This window comes from Pleuronectes platessa, chromosome 19 (genome assembly GCF_947347685.1).
Source record: "Pleuronectes platessa chromosome 19, fPlePla1.1, whole genome shotgun sequence".
Lineage (NCBI taxonomy): Eukaryota > Metazoa > Chordata > Actinopteri > Pleuronectiformes > Pleuronectidae > Pleuronectes > Pleuronectes platessa.
Window position 1 is genome coordinate 2,840,263 of NC_070644.1, and position 17,497 is coordinate 2,857,759.

The window sequence follows — 17,497 nt, forward strand, 5'->3', positions numbered from 1 at the left end:
ATTGTGGATTTTAATCCTTCCATTCACATAGTCATCTTTCAGTGCCAGCAACCATCATGCAACATAGCTTGAGAGTGCCTCAGTAGTATTCATGTTTAGATCAGTCAGACTACAATTTGGTCACATATTGCTAAATTGATAACAGTGATCTGGAGTATCCTTACCTCCACCACGGGTGACATCTTGTTTTGTGTTATACAGTGAACAGCACTATGTATGGTCACAGTGCGCTGCTGCACCTCACCCTGGGAAAATGGGATATGCATGTGAAGTTACACTTGAAGTACACTTGGAGGCACTTGAACAGCGTTTCACCTGATTAAATCATGTTGTTCCAATTTATAAATATAAATATAAAAATCCCATCTTTTTATCCGTGTGTTTGTAAATGCAATACAAAAAAGACAAACACAACACCAGACTTATTTAGAACAAGATTGACTTTATTTCCTAAGAAACTTGTTAAAGTGTTAAATGCATTGGAGTCATAATGCACCCAAAACTGGCAACATTCCCAAAACCAAAGTTAAATTTCTCTACAAATGTGACCTGAACATAAAGATCAATCGATTTAACTGTTTAGTTCTCATAACTCATCATTGTACCTGAAAAACTGAGATTTGCTAACCTATAAACTGCAACCTCAAATTATATTCTATCCAAGCAGTCATATATATATATTAACACACAGCTCGCCACATCATCACCCCCCCAAAAAAACCTCTGTCTTCATCAGTATAATAAGCACAAAGTAATGATTATCTTTTCGACATTCAGTCTTTTGATACCATACAAATGAGCTTATTACAACAAAACAATATAAGCAAACAGCTGAAAAATATTTACTCAGAATCATTCAAATAAAATTGTGACAAAATGTGGTAACACTGAAAAAAAATCTATAACACATGGAATCAAAAGGTGGTAATGTAACAGCTGGTGCAGAGCCGACTCAAACAACCCAAGGTCATTTTAATACAAATACTCACACGTCATACTCGACACTCACTGTGAGAATGTGCCACCACTGCACTCTAATGGCCAAAAAATACACTTGAATTTAGCCGAGGGAAAATGTGGCTTCAAATTAAATGGTTCATGCTCCATAATAAATCTGTTTGAGTGTTAAACTCCCTGTTTCGCCACGCTGAGCCATGGTGCAGGGATACGTCCAAATAGTTGCTTCACTACAAAATATCACAGTGTGAGTTTGTTCAACGTAAGCTCGAGGAGTGTGTTTCCCTACATTCTCTATTAACATTTGATTCAGCATCCTCCATGTTGCTAAAGGATCATTTTGTGGCCACCATTTGGACTTTTTAAGTCAGTTTGGATTGGGGGACTATGCTATTAGAGGTGGGGATCTTCAGAGAAGGAATCAGGTTGCAAAAGGCAGCTAATGTTAAAAGCTTTGAAGCATCAGCTCAACATTGGTGGCAAATGTAAATAATATGAATTTGTATTTGGTTGTTTTGCATTGAAAGGTGTTTCGGGAATTGTATAAAAATATTTATCATCGATTGAACCTCTTGAATATTTAACTATATATTCGTCCTTTTTTTGCACTTCTGCTTTAGTCTCAGGTTGATTCCCTTGCTTGTGTGGCCTTGACAAGCACTTTGTCTAGAAAAGGGCTAAATGTATGAGTTCATAATACTTCCTTGTGTTGCACAGTTGTGGTTGGGGCTTACATAAAGTTGTGGCTCAGCGCTTCAGCAGAAACTGGGACGTAAGTCACTGGTTCATGTTAAGAAGACACTCCATCATAACACCGGACGGACTCACGTGAGTCACGACTGTTGAAGCCTCGTAATATCTTTGGCTAAAGACATCAATGCTACAACAAAGGCTATGTCAGCTAACTTTGGATAAACACTGATAAAACTTGAGTGGAGACGGCATAATATCTGAGTCTACATTCTTGCTAAACTATCTCTGTCACTTTTGGAATAATTTTCAAATGTCTGTTTTGTTTTGGACTGTACTATAATTTTAGGCTGCAAATTCTTACATGTGAGAAACTGGAACCAGCTAATTTTTGCTTGATCAAATTAAACCATTAACTAATTGACAATTGAATTAGTGCTATTTAATCCAAATAATTCCTTCCAGGAAACATTATCTGGAAGTGCACGCTTTATTCTTCACATTTATTGATTACTGCCTTTGAGCCTGACAAGACCAAGTAGTTTTTTTCCCAACATACCCCACATGTTAAACCTTTGGTGTATTTTTGTTAATTTTTATGCAGTGCCGTCAAAGGAGCCGTTCCTCATCCTGTATGAACTGAGTGAATGTTTACAGTGACCCGGAACTTTCACAACAGTCATGGCTTGTGAGTATTTCTTTAAAATACATTTGGAAAACCCCAAAACAATTTTTAATAAAGTACTGGTTTATTTAAATGGCTCCAAATGCCTCATTAAGTTCCTCCTCATCAATATTACATTAATATACAAACACAGGAAATGTTATTGAGAAGCCAATTCTTACATAGTCCACATGTGTACATGCAACAATGACTTGGATGACGAAAGCTTAAAATGCAGTACTGGATGCTTGCTTGCTGACATGTACTAGTGAAATTTTGCAGAATATCGCACTCACACAGAATCACAGACATAGACAGTTGTGAAAATTTATTGGAATGTTAACAAACTCAAATATGTAAGAAATGGATTCGGACTAGTTCCTGGGTTTAAATCATACAGTTTATGGTTTAAATGACTCAATGGACCACAGATTCAGGGTTAGTGAAATAGCGGTACCTCAATGGGCATAGGTCCAGCATAAAGATAAAGTCTAACAAGGATGTAAAAAGAGTATTTTAGAAGTAAGGAGAAGTACATTTGTAAGTACTTTGTGCATACAGATAAAAGACATGATATTTTTTTAATCCAAATTATTTTAGAGTGGGTATGGCTGGGTAACTTTTCGGAGTCAACACCAGCGCTGATCCAAAATTGGCAGATATCATTTGACAAGTACAAACATGTGTACGTAACAGTTAATAATATCAAGGAATCTGTTTTTTTTCTTGATAAGTAATTTTGCGATCTTCTACCCTGGGAGTTTACGGGACTCAACAGGCTGACCGAAAGGATTTAAGAATTGTAAAAAACAATTCAAACCCTACAAAAGATTTTTCAACATTTCTCTTGATTTAACAAGTAGTTTTCAAATGTTAAATGTTTTCTAATCAAATGCAGTTGTACAAGAACATTGCAAATGATGAGAAATTGCCTGTCACAGTTTCCTAAAGCCTAAAGCTAGTACCATGGAAAGTGGCACTTTTAACTTAAAATGATTAAAATGATGGATGAATTGATTATGAAAATAGTTGGCGATTCATTTTCTTTTGATAACTTGTTTGTCTTCTAATTACAATTATATATGAATTACCACTCTTAGATTCGTATTTTGGCTGTATTTTCCCTAGTTTGGTTTACACCTTGAATATTTACAGTATAAACCATCTGCCATTGTTTCACGGTTCAAACCTTCACAGTCTCTGCCTGACAGAATTGTGACGAGGGGATATAGAACACACATGTACCATAAAATAGCTTAAATGATTGACAGTGCACAACTTTAATGTGCAAATCGGCTTTCAAATAGCTTGAGTGTTTTTAAGTGTCTCAAACGGACGGATGCTTGAGTACACACCCACAAACACGCACACGAAAATCATACACATACACATGTAACTTTGGCACCCAGACAGGAAAAGATGGAAATTCAGAGTTTAGTGTGAAAAACTAAACTTGTAAGAAAGGCACAGCCAAAATAAAATAAAGTGTGTGTTTGTAAAATAGTAATTCGAAGTGTATAAAGCAACATAAAATAAGAATTGCAATTGAAAAATTATAATGTAATGGGCTAGAGATGAGAAGTGTGAGCAGTGGATCAACATAAAAGACAAAATAAAATCACTAACTCCAGTCATGTCCAAAAACTACGTTCCAGCCATAGATGATATATATAATATATATATATAAAACACAAAGAAATGTTTTTTTCTTTTTACAGCGTGCAGACAGAACTGCACTACCCATGAGCCTCCTCTTCTGTGGAGCTTTCTTGGGCTCCGCTCCCACCTGTGGAAGCCGACCAATGACAAGAGAGCTTGGGGTGAGTGAGGGGGGAATCACAAACACATGTTGTGGTGATGGCAGATATTTAAAAGGAGGAAAAGACAGAGTGACATTTGCTGGAGATGTGGAAGGTGGCGCAAGAGAGACGAAGAAGGGCCAGAGTTAGAGGAAAAGATAAATTTGTTGCATAGAGAGCTTGAGTCAAACCAGATTTGTTAATTATTTGCAGTTCAAGATATTTTACCTTTAATTAATGATCAAAGCAAATTAATTTGTTGTGTAAATTAATCAGAACTCAAACTCTACTCAATTAGTTTTTATTAAATAAAAGTAGAGGGGGTTGTTTTAGAGAGGTTTCGTTTTCAGGGTTAAGTTAAGGGTATAATTTGAAGGGACTGTTGCTTCATCTTGTGATCATTTGACCAGTCCTGTCATATAGGACATTTGTACTGGTTGCAAGTGGTCTGACCAGATCCCTATATGGACGCCAGAGGACATGTTAAACACCTTCAAGTCCCAGTAATATCTGTGGGTTTTTTATGGAGGAAAGTGAAACAGATCGGACATGCAGTTAATGAAAGTGTGAGAGACCACGTCTGTCTGAGTTTACAAACCCAACAGGTACGAGGTGAGAAGAGGGGAGGAACGATAGAGGATGAAGAAAGAAAAGAGCCTCACAAACAAACACACACACATCTACGTGCCAATTATGAATCTAGTAAAGCACTTTATCTAATTAATAAATAAAAAACAGCCACTGAGACCGTTGATTTGAGAAGGTAGAAGGGTGTGTGTGAGTGTCTGTGTGTCTGTGTGTGAGTGTGTCTGTCCTTAATGTGTGTGTATGTGTTATGCACAGTCTGCTGTCATGCTACTGACAGGCTGCATTTCATACCTCATGCTAAAAACCTACTAACAGTAGTTCTCAATGGTATCAAAGAATGAAAAGTTTACAGGAAACTCTGGACGAGCCAGAGGACAGAGGAGACACGGAGGCACGCAAGGAGGAGGAAGAAAAGAGAGAAAAAAAATAATTTTAGTTCAGCTGAAGGCAAACAGGAAGGTACATTCCTAGAAATCCTACAAAGACGTTTGTGAAGGAGTGTGATTTCTAGCATCAGCAGTGACTGTTAGTTTAGAGATCTGCTTGGCCGGTGGACCCCGGGGGCCACACGACGTTTCCAGCAAAGCTACCTTGTGTGGTGTTTCTGTCGTTGAGCAGCTTGGTCTGGCTGTTGGGCAGGATCTTAATCTCAGGAGGATCTGGACTCTGGCCGACGCGAGACGCCATCAGAGCGTTCAAATACTGGAGACGTGTCACCTGCAAGACATTCAGAAAATGAATTTGGGGGAAATCACGGCCACGTTCACGTTCACGTTCATGCACACACACCGCACAAGCCCTCGCCTCTACGCTTTGCCCAAGGGGCACGTGGTGACATCAGCGAGAACTCAAGATATTTGACTCAAATGGAGTACATTTACAAAATGTTTTTATTCTAAATGTCTGCTGTGAAAAAGGCAAAAACGCGACTCCAGAGGAGGATGTCAGAGGACGTCTAGGCAAAAAAAATGGTGTAAATAACGCTTTTTCGATTCCTTGAATGTCGGGGCTTACGGACACTTGGACGACACCACAGGAGCTGTATGGAGGCATTTTCTGTTTATAGCCTGTAGTTGTTTTACGTTAAAGAATTGGTCCCCAGTTGTTTCAAAAGTATTGAATTTACCCCTGATACTCCGTGAGTGTTTTATGGACACTTCACCCATTCCCCATCGGCAAGGTGGTGAGAAGATAATGAGTGAATTTCAATTTTTGGGTGAACTATCCATTTAATACGTTTTCTGTAACTGGAGTGGGCAACAACCTCTTTTTAATCACGTAATCCTTGTTTTCTGCTTCAGGTGGAAGCAGAGCTGTACATTAGGATTTAAAATCAGTCAAAAGTATTAACAGAGTTGCAAATGATATAGCACAGTGACACCCCCCCCCCCTTCTTAAACTAAATATTTTGATAATAATGACGCAATTTTCCGAATGAAGACAGACCAAAAATAACATCAGTGTACTGTATATCAGCCTTTAGTGGGGTCAACTTTCAGTGTGAAAACACACAAACACACTGTTACACACCCGTATGAGCTGCAGGTCAGTGAGAGCTCGGACGGTGTAGTCAGGACAATAACTGGACGGGCTGGTGGCGTCTGCTGACTCAAAGGGATCCCTGGGAGATTGACGCTGTGTTGATGCTGGAGACTGGTGCACTGTTACATCACAGAAATACACAGTCAGCAGAGTTTTTGCCAACACATCATTGTATAGATCTTCTGTATAGAACCTGTTTTTTCTAAAAACATTACGACATCTCAATAATGATTTTAATTTATCATGTGTTACAAGTCTTGACTGCATCAAAAGCAACAAAAAAAATGTGGGATTTAAAAAATCTAAATTCCTGCAACTCTTGACCTCACCTGAAGATGGTAGCGTCAGAGCAGCAACGCCGTAGTAAGTAAACGCCCCATTTTCAAACTTCAGCCCCTCTTTTCCGATCTCCACCTCTACACGGCCCTGAAAAAAGAGATGGTCAGTCATTTTTTTATGTTATTATTTCAGTGCACCTCTTAATGTTAAATACAGAAAATGAGAACTGTGAGCAGGTTCCCATGTACGCGATTACCACAGTGTAGCCCTGTGTGGTCAGTTTTACTGCAGGTTTATTATTAAAATAAATACAGAGACTCGTGTTAATGTAGGGAAGGATGGTGTAATCCAAAATATGAAATAAAACTTTACCAGACCACATGAACCTGATGTTGGCAGGTTCAACTGTTTAGGAACAGGACAGGATCTTTTCCTTATCAAGCATTTGTAAGCGGAATGTAAACATAGTTGTAAGCAGATCTATGTGCTTTTAATATATTTATGAGCACCCATAATTCATGAGGGGAGGCTGCTGTATAAAGAGATAATGAAAATGTAGTAAACCACAGTTAGTTAGTATTATAATAATAATAAAATTCATCTTCACAGGAGAAATTACAATGGTTGACAAATATTGAAGACTAATAAACCACTTTCTGTGGTTTAGGATTGTGAGGCAATTCTTATAGCTGCGTTTTTATTGGTGTAACTATGCAACTTGTTTAACTACCATGATTCTTATTACCTCTGCCAAAGAGTTTATGGTAGGGCCCTGTTAGTGGGTTTGTTTGTTGGGTTTGTTTGTTAGCAGCATTACACAAAAACCTAAAGGCCACCACAGGTTGCTTGGTATGGCGCTATTTTTGTGCCAAATTAGTGAGCGCACAATGGGACATTCCCCAGCGCGCAGTGGGGCTCTTGCAAGCACATCTTTTTTATTATTTGAAGAGGGCTGAGTAGAAATGGTTACATGTTAGCCAATTGTAATTTGAGAAATATGGATATATGGCCTTCAAAATGCAACAGCTCTATAATCCAGTGGACCAAATAGTAGAGACTGTTAAATGTTCTATAAAGGTTATTCATATTTCTGTTGTGGTTTTCTCTCATGTTCTTTGAATCCTACTTTCTCGATAAGTAATTTTCCAAATCCCTCCCTTGCTTCTTGTAGAAGCAGCCTGATTGGCTGTTTTACATCCAATCAGAATTGCTTCTTCCCAGTCTTTGATTGGTTAGATTTGTGTCAATTTATGAGTACACTGTGCCAGCTCGAGCGAGCGCTCAGGTAGGGTTGAGAGCGCACATGAGATGGTAAGAGAGCAGAGATGCTGTGAGCTCACAGAGCAGTGATGTGCCTTCGAGAGTCCAACTGCGCGCTCACTAATGTGGCACAGGAATAACGCCATAGCTTGGAAAGTTGGGAGAAGGTTACTAAGAGAAATACTTCTTGGTGAGCTGATCCTGTTAACACAAAGCAAAAGGCAGAAATCAACACGCGCTCGTACCTGCAGCAGCAGGATGAAATAGTCCACCGGGTGGTTGCGGGTGTAGAGATAGTGGCCCGGGCTCAGCCGGTCGCTGGGGTCAAAGTGCACTTCCTGGTTGACGCTGGGGTGACGGAGCAGGTGGAACAAGACCTTCTCAGTCATGCGTCCAGGGCTGAAGTGCTCCACCTCTGCCAGGGGGGGGGCAAAGGTCAGAGACAAAGATTACAATGAAGTTGCCAGTTGGCTAGTGATGGTTTGTTGAAAAACCCTCTCTTGACCTCAAATCACTTAAAATTCAGGTTCCTCAAGTTAGGTGTAGAGTATTGATCTGTGTATGTTGCCAAAGGTAGGTCCAAAAAAGATATATCGAATCAATTAATAAAGTTTAATGACTATTTTGAAAGCAGTATGTATACAAGTTTCTAAATTGGGAGAAAGGATTGAAACTCGTTCATGAATTGTAGTTGTGTGTTGAAAAGATCCTGATGGGATTTTTTGGGACAGTTGGAATCCTTCAGGTGAATTACCCGGATAATGACATGACACAATCCAGAAGATGAGTTGAAGTCAAATTCAGTTGAATTAAACTAAAATGAAACCAAACTATTTGACACTGAAAAGAGCGGCTATGAACAGGGAGGGGAAAAAACTATAGCAAAAGACCCTGATAATGTATAACGGAAACATAATCATTACATGTGCTGTGTTAGTTTGTGACTGAGGTTCGTGGTCAGGCATTACACGACTCAATCTTTCCATGCAAGTAAATGTTCACAGATAAAAATCCCAAACCTCTAGACAGGAAGCGATGTGTAGCCAGCAGTAGCTGCGGCGAGGTGCGGATCTTGGGTTCTCCCTCGGGAGGCTTGAAAAGAGAAAACTCCTCATGAGCGCCACGAGGCTCAAGAGGAATCTCCAGCTGGGGAAGAGGGCGCTTCACCTTCCTGTCCACTAGAAGGAAGGGGGGGGGGCAAAGGTGTTAAAAAGGCGTTAAAAGTCTAAACAAAAATATCAGATGCTAAAGCAACAACTGTGTCTATGTAAACTTACAGTAACCGTCAGATTCATCCAGGATCTCTGACTTGATGATTTCCTCGATGACGTCCTCCAACGTGACCAATCCCAGCACCTCGTAGAAAGGATCTCCCTCCCCCTCGTTGTTCACTTTCTGGACGATGGCCATGTGAGAGTTGCCTGGTATGAAGTGAAAAGGTCAGTGGTCAAATCACAGAAACCTTCCCTGTAGTACATTTAATTTCAAAGAGATCAGTCCTCATTAAAGGCTTCATCTGAATAATAAAAAAACATTTACAACTTAACCTCTTGTCTGACCTTTAATTTAAAAAATTTAAAACTGAAAGTCCTGGTAACTCTGGATTAGAAGGAGAGTAAAGGAGACGGTTTGGAGAATGAGATGTGAGGCTTTTTTAATGTGATTTTTAAGCAATTTGCATAAAAAAATACACGAATTGTGGGAGACACACATAATGCTGCATGTGATTTTAGTTCTAATGTGAATAAATCCATCCCGGGGATAGCATCATTCTAGAAATCAACTACAAATTCCACCCTCTGGTTTTCTGCCTCCGACAACAAGGGCAGTTTAAAAAAATGTGTTTCTCGAGGCTGAATGTGTTTTGTGAGGTCAAAATGACCTTTGACCTCCAGATTCAAATCAGATTGAGTCCAAGTGGACATTTGTGCCAGATGTAAAGAAATTCCGAACATGAGATCACCAGGACATTGACCTTTGACCTCCAACTACAAGATTCTAAGCAGCTCATCCTTGAGTCTAACTGAATAATTGTACCAATTTTGAAGCCATTCCCTCAACATGTTTCTGAGATATCGTGTTCACAAGAACGGGATGGACAACCAAAACACATAATGCCTGCTGCCACTTGCTGTCCCAGGCTCAGCGGTATAAGAAAGCGTGCCATGTTTATTTCTAGACTTGCCTAAGAACCACCAGGTTTGACCTTTTTGTCAGTTGCAGGTTCATCCATTGAAAGCTGTCTGTACATCCATGGCTACATTGCAAACAGCAACATCTAATAGCTAATTCGCCATTGTTTATATTTTGGTGCCACATTGACATAATATATACAAATTGCCTGCCTATCCTCAGCAGCTCTTTTCATATCAGGCGGTCTTTGGATTTGCTTTAAATCACTATGTATTGAATTTCATGAATGTAAAAGCCTGTACCACCGCCCCATTCAGGTATTGTTAACTATATGTAAATCAATGTTAAAGGTTGCTAAAGTTACAACATGACTGCGTCGGGCCTCATAAGCGGCTTTAAGACATGCACTGAACTCTGGAGAATCTCCCGACATTCTCCAGAGGGGATGTGCCTGAGAACTTAAATGTTGGAGCGAGAGCCTCCGGACCCTGGTCAAAACTCAGCAGAATGTTAGAGTGAGTGGATATGACAACATAGCAGGACGATGATTCTAACATGCAACAGCGACAAAGATATCAGGAGAGCTTTTGGTGATAAGAGCCGACGTTGTCAAAAGGGTTTTGCAGCATAATTTCCTGACTTTATTTTGACATGATCTATCATGTGATGGCAAATTATTTTCTGATCAACATAAGCTTTAGTTTGCCTCTTCATTATTCACGGTGAAATATTTTTGTTGATGCTCATCATCTGGAGAAACCCCCTGAGTAATATCCCTAGCACACAGTGAAGAAGCTCCTGCTTGAGCATCTGGTGTTTTTTCATAACGCACTTCCTCCCTCCTCCTGTAAAAGCAGATATGAGCATGAGCCCACCTTTCTTGAACTCCTCCAGCATGGCGTCCAGTTTGGTGTCATTGAAGACAAAGTGCAGCGGGTGATTGTAGAACTTGGTGATGGTCGTCATGGGGGTGCAGTCGTCTGGGTCCACCAGGGCCAGATCTTTCACATACAGGATTTCCACAATGTTGGACCTGGAAGAGCAAACACATGCTGATGTGTGGAAAGGCAAGAACACAACGCAAATGTCCACTGGCCCAATGAAACTACATGCCATGTGTTTTCACTGAATGTGGAGCTGTACTTGCTCTGTTTTTAAATATCACAGGTCCCAAGGAAAAAGAAATGTGAGGCCCCCCCCCCCAAAAGTTTTTATCAAACAATAACAGCTTCGGTATTTGTGGCGCGTCATTATGAGAAGTTCAGACATTACACTGCTCCATGTTTTTCTGTCTAATGGCAGCAAGTCCTTCAGGCTTTGTAGCCTATTGTCATGGTGGGACATTTAAATGTAGATCAATGTTAGATATCAGATAACATTGATGGCTTTGGAAACATATGTATTGTAGGTTAAAAGAGTATTTGCAAGAAAACGGTTGGAAAACGAAATTCCCATAGTTAAGGACTTGTTCCGTATAATGTATTATATTGTTGAAATTAGCAAATGTGTATATAGGTTAAAACAACTCAAGTGTTTATATATAATATATTGTGGAGAGTATTGTAAATAGTGGAGTCCGAGTGCGCTCTACTGTACAAACTGTGACACCATTTCTAAATTACCGTGAGCATATTTCTATGCATTATGTCATATAAAAAAGAATATTGGACAATACATATATATATATATATATATATGCTGATACCTGCCTATCTGTGACAGGAGAGTTGCGTTCTAGTGTTCAGACCTTGACTTTGTACATGACACTGAGCTAATTTGTTTGACATTTTTCTCAAATTTTTCAAGTTAAGTAGTGTAAAAAATGCTTGTTTCCGGTTGCTATTCTATCATTCATCTATCTGATTTGTTGATTAATCAACTTACTTCAGCATTGATTGGTTTCAGGGGAAATGGAAACACTGCCATGTACAATGGATTCAAAAGAGTTAAGAGGTAAATGCTGCAATTCTCGTCTGTTTTCATTGACAAAATACAGGTTTCGGTTGTTAGGGACAAGAAGGTTTTGACGCGTTGTTGTTGCTGTACCCACTTCTCCTCCTCATAGATGGGCACCCTGGTGTAGCCGCTCTGCATGATCTCAGACATGGTGGAGAAGTCCAGGACTGCCGAGCTGGGCAGCATGTAGCACTCCTTCAGAGGAGTCAGAATGTCCTCCACCGTCTTAATGCGCAGCGTCCCGCGGCTGAACTCCTCCTTCACAAACTCACTGCACAAGGGACACAGGCACGGGACAATTGTCAAAAGGTAGGAGACTGACATTTTTGTTAGCTATGAACCTACGTACAGTACAAGAATATAAATGGAAATAGAAATCCCTGTGGTCGAGAAGCTTTAATGTGGTTCAATATAAATATACACAGTGTATATATATATAGGAACATTTACTGTATGTTTGTTTTAAGAGTTAAAAAAGTATGTATGGTAACTGCTCTGAATCCTGAAAATTTAGTTTGCATCACCAAGACTAAAGGATAACATTAGATGAGTGCAAAAGAAGTGAAAGTTTAGAAAAAAATTTGATTGTATTTGATCATTACAATGTGGACAATAATATCATTTGGAAAAGAATGTACAGGTTGTCATTGTGGTGGAGGTTCTTGTTAATGAATACAACCGAAGTGTAAAACAAGGGGGCACTTGAAAGGGTTTAATTATAATGATTATAAATGAATGAGGTAGATATACGAGTAACTAATAGTAAATGTGCACACCTATACAGTATATTTGTGACGTGTGAAGTGTGTGCATCACAGTCAGCTGTGTGATACTGTGCAGATGTTTAAGGCACTTTACTTCACTTTAGAGCTGGTTCAGATCTGCCTGATCCCAGCTCTCAGTTATGCTGCTATAGGCTGGATTGTCGGGGGGGACACAAGGCACATGGAGTTTCCCTTGCCTCCTTTTCCTCTTCATCACATTAATGTCTCATCAATACATGTTACTGACTTCTTCCCTGGAGCTCGTGTGATTTAGCGTTGCAGATCCAGGATCCCACTGTGGATCGTTGTGGCAGCTGATCCTGGATTATGAACTATATTGTTTGATATATAATGTGCCTACTCATATATACTACTTATTGGTAATATCTATTAAAATTGTCTGCTCCCTCCATCTCTGTCTGGCTTTTATCTTTTGCATTAAAACATTGATACACCTCTCCATAAATGTTAAAAAGTTTTTTCTCATCAATGTTGTAAATACTGTTATTTTGTTGATGTGCTCTGTAACACGCCGCTCCTATTGCACTTCAGTCCGTCCTGGGAGAGGGATCCATCTCATCGGACTCTCTGAGGTTTCTAGGTTTCGATTTCCTGTTAATAAGGTTTTGTTGGTAGTTTTTACTAACTCTTGTTCAGGGTTAAGGGAACACTAGGGTGTCACCTTTTTTAAGCACCGTGAGACAAATTGTGATTTGTGTATATAGGGTCTACAAAGGCAGAATACTCACTATTTTAAACTACATGTACAAATCAGTGTGTGATCCTCTTTTACCTGTAAGGGTCATTGGTGCTTGTGCGAATCATCTCCAAGGCCCTCTCCCTTATACCACAGGTGCTGATGTCCCTCCTCAGCCCCAGGTCCAGGATCAGCCCCAGGGGGCAGGACAGAGGGCAGGTGATCACCATACAAACCTGGGCCAGCCAGGTCAGACCCGGTGCCAGCTGGAAGCCATAACCGGAGCACACGATGTGAGGGACCAGCTCGGCCAGGAAGAAGACGAGGAAGCCACTGGTGAAGACTGCGGAGAGGATCGAGCCCAACGCCCGGTACAGGAGCACACCCAGTGCCGAGTGTCCCAGTACGCACAGGAAGAGCAGGGAACACGCCTGGGAAGAAGAGGGGATTGGATAGAAGCATCAATAAGCAGAACGGTACCCTCCTCTTCCTCTTCCTCATGTTTTCACTCACATAAACTTACCAGGAAGTTCCCCCTCCTCCTGATTGGCTCCAGGCGCTTGGCGGCCCGTTTCTCCTCCTCGGAGCCGCAGCTGTGGAGGACATAAAGCTCCACGGGGTCCAGCCACAGCAGACTGAGGTTCACTGTCCTCAGCAGCCCGCACACCAGCAGCAGCAGCACCACCAGCACCGCCAGACCCCACTTCGGGATGTAGTCTACGGGCAGATCCTTGGTGATGACCCGCAGTCTGTCCGGGCCCACGGAAGCCCACTTCCCTCCCCTCAGCACGCAGAGGTAGTGGTACGTCTGATCTCTACCAGCTGCCCCCGCAGAGATGCTCCTCTGCCGCACCGCCACCATCACCAGCCCGCTGTACACATCGTCCGGGATGAAGTATTTCACCTGGAACGCGGACTGCTGGCGTTGGGACTCCTGCCCGCACGGGTCGAGCGCATCCCCGACCGCCCCGACAGCTCCGCCAGCTGCCCCTGCGAACGCCAACCACGGCCAGCTTCCATTCAGATCAGACCCGAACAGACGGAGCGTGAAATTGGCTCCTTCTGGCGCAGAGATGAGCCGATCCTTCATGCACACCGAACCCGCCGGGTCTTCCAGTCGCAGCCCCAGGACCGGCGGAGCTTCCTGGCTGCAGGCGCCGAACCCGATCCCGCAGAACAACAATACCATCAACAGGAACCGTAGACCTGCCAAGCTGGCCACCATATTGGAATTGGTCAGCCTGGCTCTGCGCGGATCATGTGACTCCGAGCCCTGCAGTAGCCCCGCCCACCTGGAGATAGCGGGGAGAGCTGGCCAAACAGACTGCAACTGCGCTGCTGGGCGGCCATCTTGGCTCCGCTAATGTAGGCACTGCAAAGCGCTGCAACGGGCCTTTCGTCCATGTTGGTGCTGGATTCTGAATGTTTTCGTTTTTTAACCACACCGCCCCTTCTCACAGGCAGCGAATCAGAGCCCGTGTTTGTTCACAGCCAATAAAAGACGTTAAAGCACGCGCATCTCTGTTGTGTCTTTTCACAACAAGTCATTCATCAACCTGGTGCTCTCTGTCCCAGACCTGAAACAGCCTGCTTCCAACATGTGGCTCTGTGTTCACTGGTTGAGATGGTTCCTCCACAGTGGTAGGGGCATTATCTATTACCTAATTCCAAAGGTCAACCACAGCTTGTCTTTGGAAACGCTACATTTTGAGTTAATGTTACAGCAGCTGAGCAATGAATGACCCTGAGAACACAAAGAGGGCACTTGTTACATGAGCAGCAGGAGGGTGCCCACTCCCACTCCATCGCTCTGAAGGCCCAGCCGCACCAGGAGGTGTTCCTCAAAGTTCACTTGTGTGAGAAGTGAAAAATATGCGTGGGGGGGAACTCGAAGCTCCAACTTGATAGAACATATTTCCACATATCCTTTGTTATTGCAATGTTTATCTTCATTTCAAATGTTGCCCCTGGGCTCAAATCAGACTGCTGCCACAGGTGGTGTTACCCTTGGCTGATGCTGATCGTACTTATACACAGAACGTGGACGTGTATTTTGTCCCCTCCTTACTCATACATCATTTCATGAGATAACAGGGATGAACTGTCAATGTGCATTTGGACACATAATTTAGGAATCCCATAACACAAGCTGCACCTTGGGGATAAACACAATGCAGCCTGAAGTGGTCTGAGGTTATGAAATTGATCTGGTGTTCATTCCCTAATGCATGTTCTTATTAATAACAATAATAATGTGTATAATCTGTATTTTCATCTCTGCAGTCCGAGGAGTGTATAACCATCTTCCTTTCGATAACAGGATCCACCCTCATGCCATGTAAAGATCTCTCACATCAGTTAAAAGTGAAACAAGCATTGGCGGCTTCTCTGGAACCCAAAGCACACACAGCTGAAAAACCAATCCAGCCGAGATAATCCACAGAAAACTTTGCATATCAATCAAGGAGACAGATTTTCTGTAGAGAAATATATCTCAGGTTTATTATCCCCATAGATTTCTTCAAATGCCTTACAGTAGTTATAAAATATTTTTTACACATTGCTTTAAGTTACACAGTCCGTGTTTGGAAGGGCTCCTCCTGCTCTGCTTCACCATTACAATAAAAGACAAAAAAAATCACAGCAATTCAAGTCAAACATGTTGCAGCCGTATCCGATTATCATCTACTGTATATACCCTGGAGAAATTAAATAAAAGGAAATTATATTTCACTTTATTATGGAGAGTTTATGAATCCAAGAATAACAGCCTTAATTTTAACTATTGTTAACCATTATAATGTCATGGTTACCAATGATTATTTATCCGCACTGCAACTCAAATCTGGAAAAAGTCTGCCTCAATATCTCTGTGTGCAAAGGAATCCAAACCTAAATATATTTAAAATGGATGACATTAGATGAAAGAACATGTTTTGGTTCACTCTTCTTCCCCTTGTTTCTGCATCGCTCCACATGCTTAAAACCTCAAGAGGTTCCTTTGTGAATGATACACAGTGTGGAAAAAAGTCACTGGCCTGAGAAACTGCGCCAAAAAATGTTTAACCTTCATGCCAGTCTAATCATCACACTGCTGCAGGACTTAAAAACAACACTACGGAAGCTGCTGATAAGTCCTGCCCCCGGCTCCAGCCCCCACTACAATGAAAACAGCTTAGCAAATTGGACCCGTAGTCCAACCTGGAGGAATTTCAATACTTCTGAACAGCGGGAATGAAGTCAAGAGCAGTGCAGGGTCAAAAGTAGACGAGGAAAAGGAGTGACTTGTGATAAAAGGATTAATGGGAGGAGAGAAGAAAAAAGAGGGCGATAAAGGATAGCAATGGACGACAGGAAAGGGGGGGAGGAGAGGAGCAGAGATTTTGGCTACAAGAGAAGCTTTGGTTGTCGTGTCTAATGAAAAGTAAAATGGAAGCAAGCTACAGAAGATAGATGGAGGAGTAAATTATTTGAGGTCAACTCTGTGCAACGTTTATTGCTATGTAATGCTTTCCTAGTAAAACAACAGGAATAAAACTTAAAATAACATCACCTCTTATTATAAATAGAGCTATTTTCAACATCTCTCTCAGCATCATACAAATGCCCATGTACAGAGTATTTACAGAAATATAACACAAAGAGCAATCAGAGAACTGAACACAGTGTTTCAGGGTAAAGTGACCCAATAAAAGCTGTGAGGAACAGCTGGAAGCCCGTTTCACAGAACCACACCCTCAGGTGTGCATCTCTAACAAAAAAGAAAAGAAAAGAATAAATAAAACGCTAACAATAAATTACTAACAACTGATTTCACATTTCCCACAGCCAACCAGTGGCTTCACTGGAAACCAGCACAGGACCAATTGCTACACAAGACCTATATGAACCAGCAGGCAGGTCTATATTTTCCAGAAATACACGGTAAGGCTATTTCGACTGTGTATTTGCAATAAGATCTATGGTGTACACAATCTTCTCCATGGCCGGATTTACCTGGGGAGGGGGGCCCCGGGGTACAAATGAGCTGCTGGGCCTCCATTATTTCCCCCATTTCCCCCCATTCCTATGTACTGTATGTGGAATTCTGTGGTATGCTGGGACACAGCCTAGTTCCAGGTTTGCTCCATAAAGCTCTAATCAGTTTAACAATATGTAACATGTGGGC

At 41.5% G+C, this 17,497-nt stretch overlaps 1 protein-coding gene across 1 annotated transcript; it reads right to left on the minus strand.

Moving 5' to 3' along the window:
• Positions 1 to 422: 422 nt before the first annotated feature.
• On the minus strand, positions 423 to 14,679 carry LOC128424587 (metal transporter CNNM3-like). Its single transcript, XM_053410836.1, is given in 13 exon segments — positions 423 to 4,097; positions 5,289 to 5,415; positions 6,229 to 6,359; positions 6,570 to 6,666; positions 8,025 to 8,194; positions 8,799 to 8,957; positions 9,057 to 9,200; positions 10,788 to 10,945; positions 11,963 to 12,139; positions 13,426 to 13,760; positions 13,853 to 14,596; positions 14,598 to 14,628; positions 14,630 to 14,679. Coding segments are annotated over 13 exon segments (2,373 nt in total). The 3' UTR covers positions 423 to 4,047.
• Between the last annotated feature and the right edge of the window lie 2,818 nt (positions 14,680 to 17,497).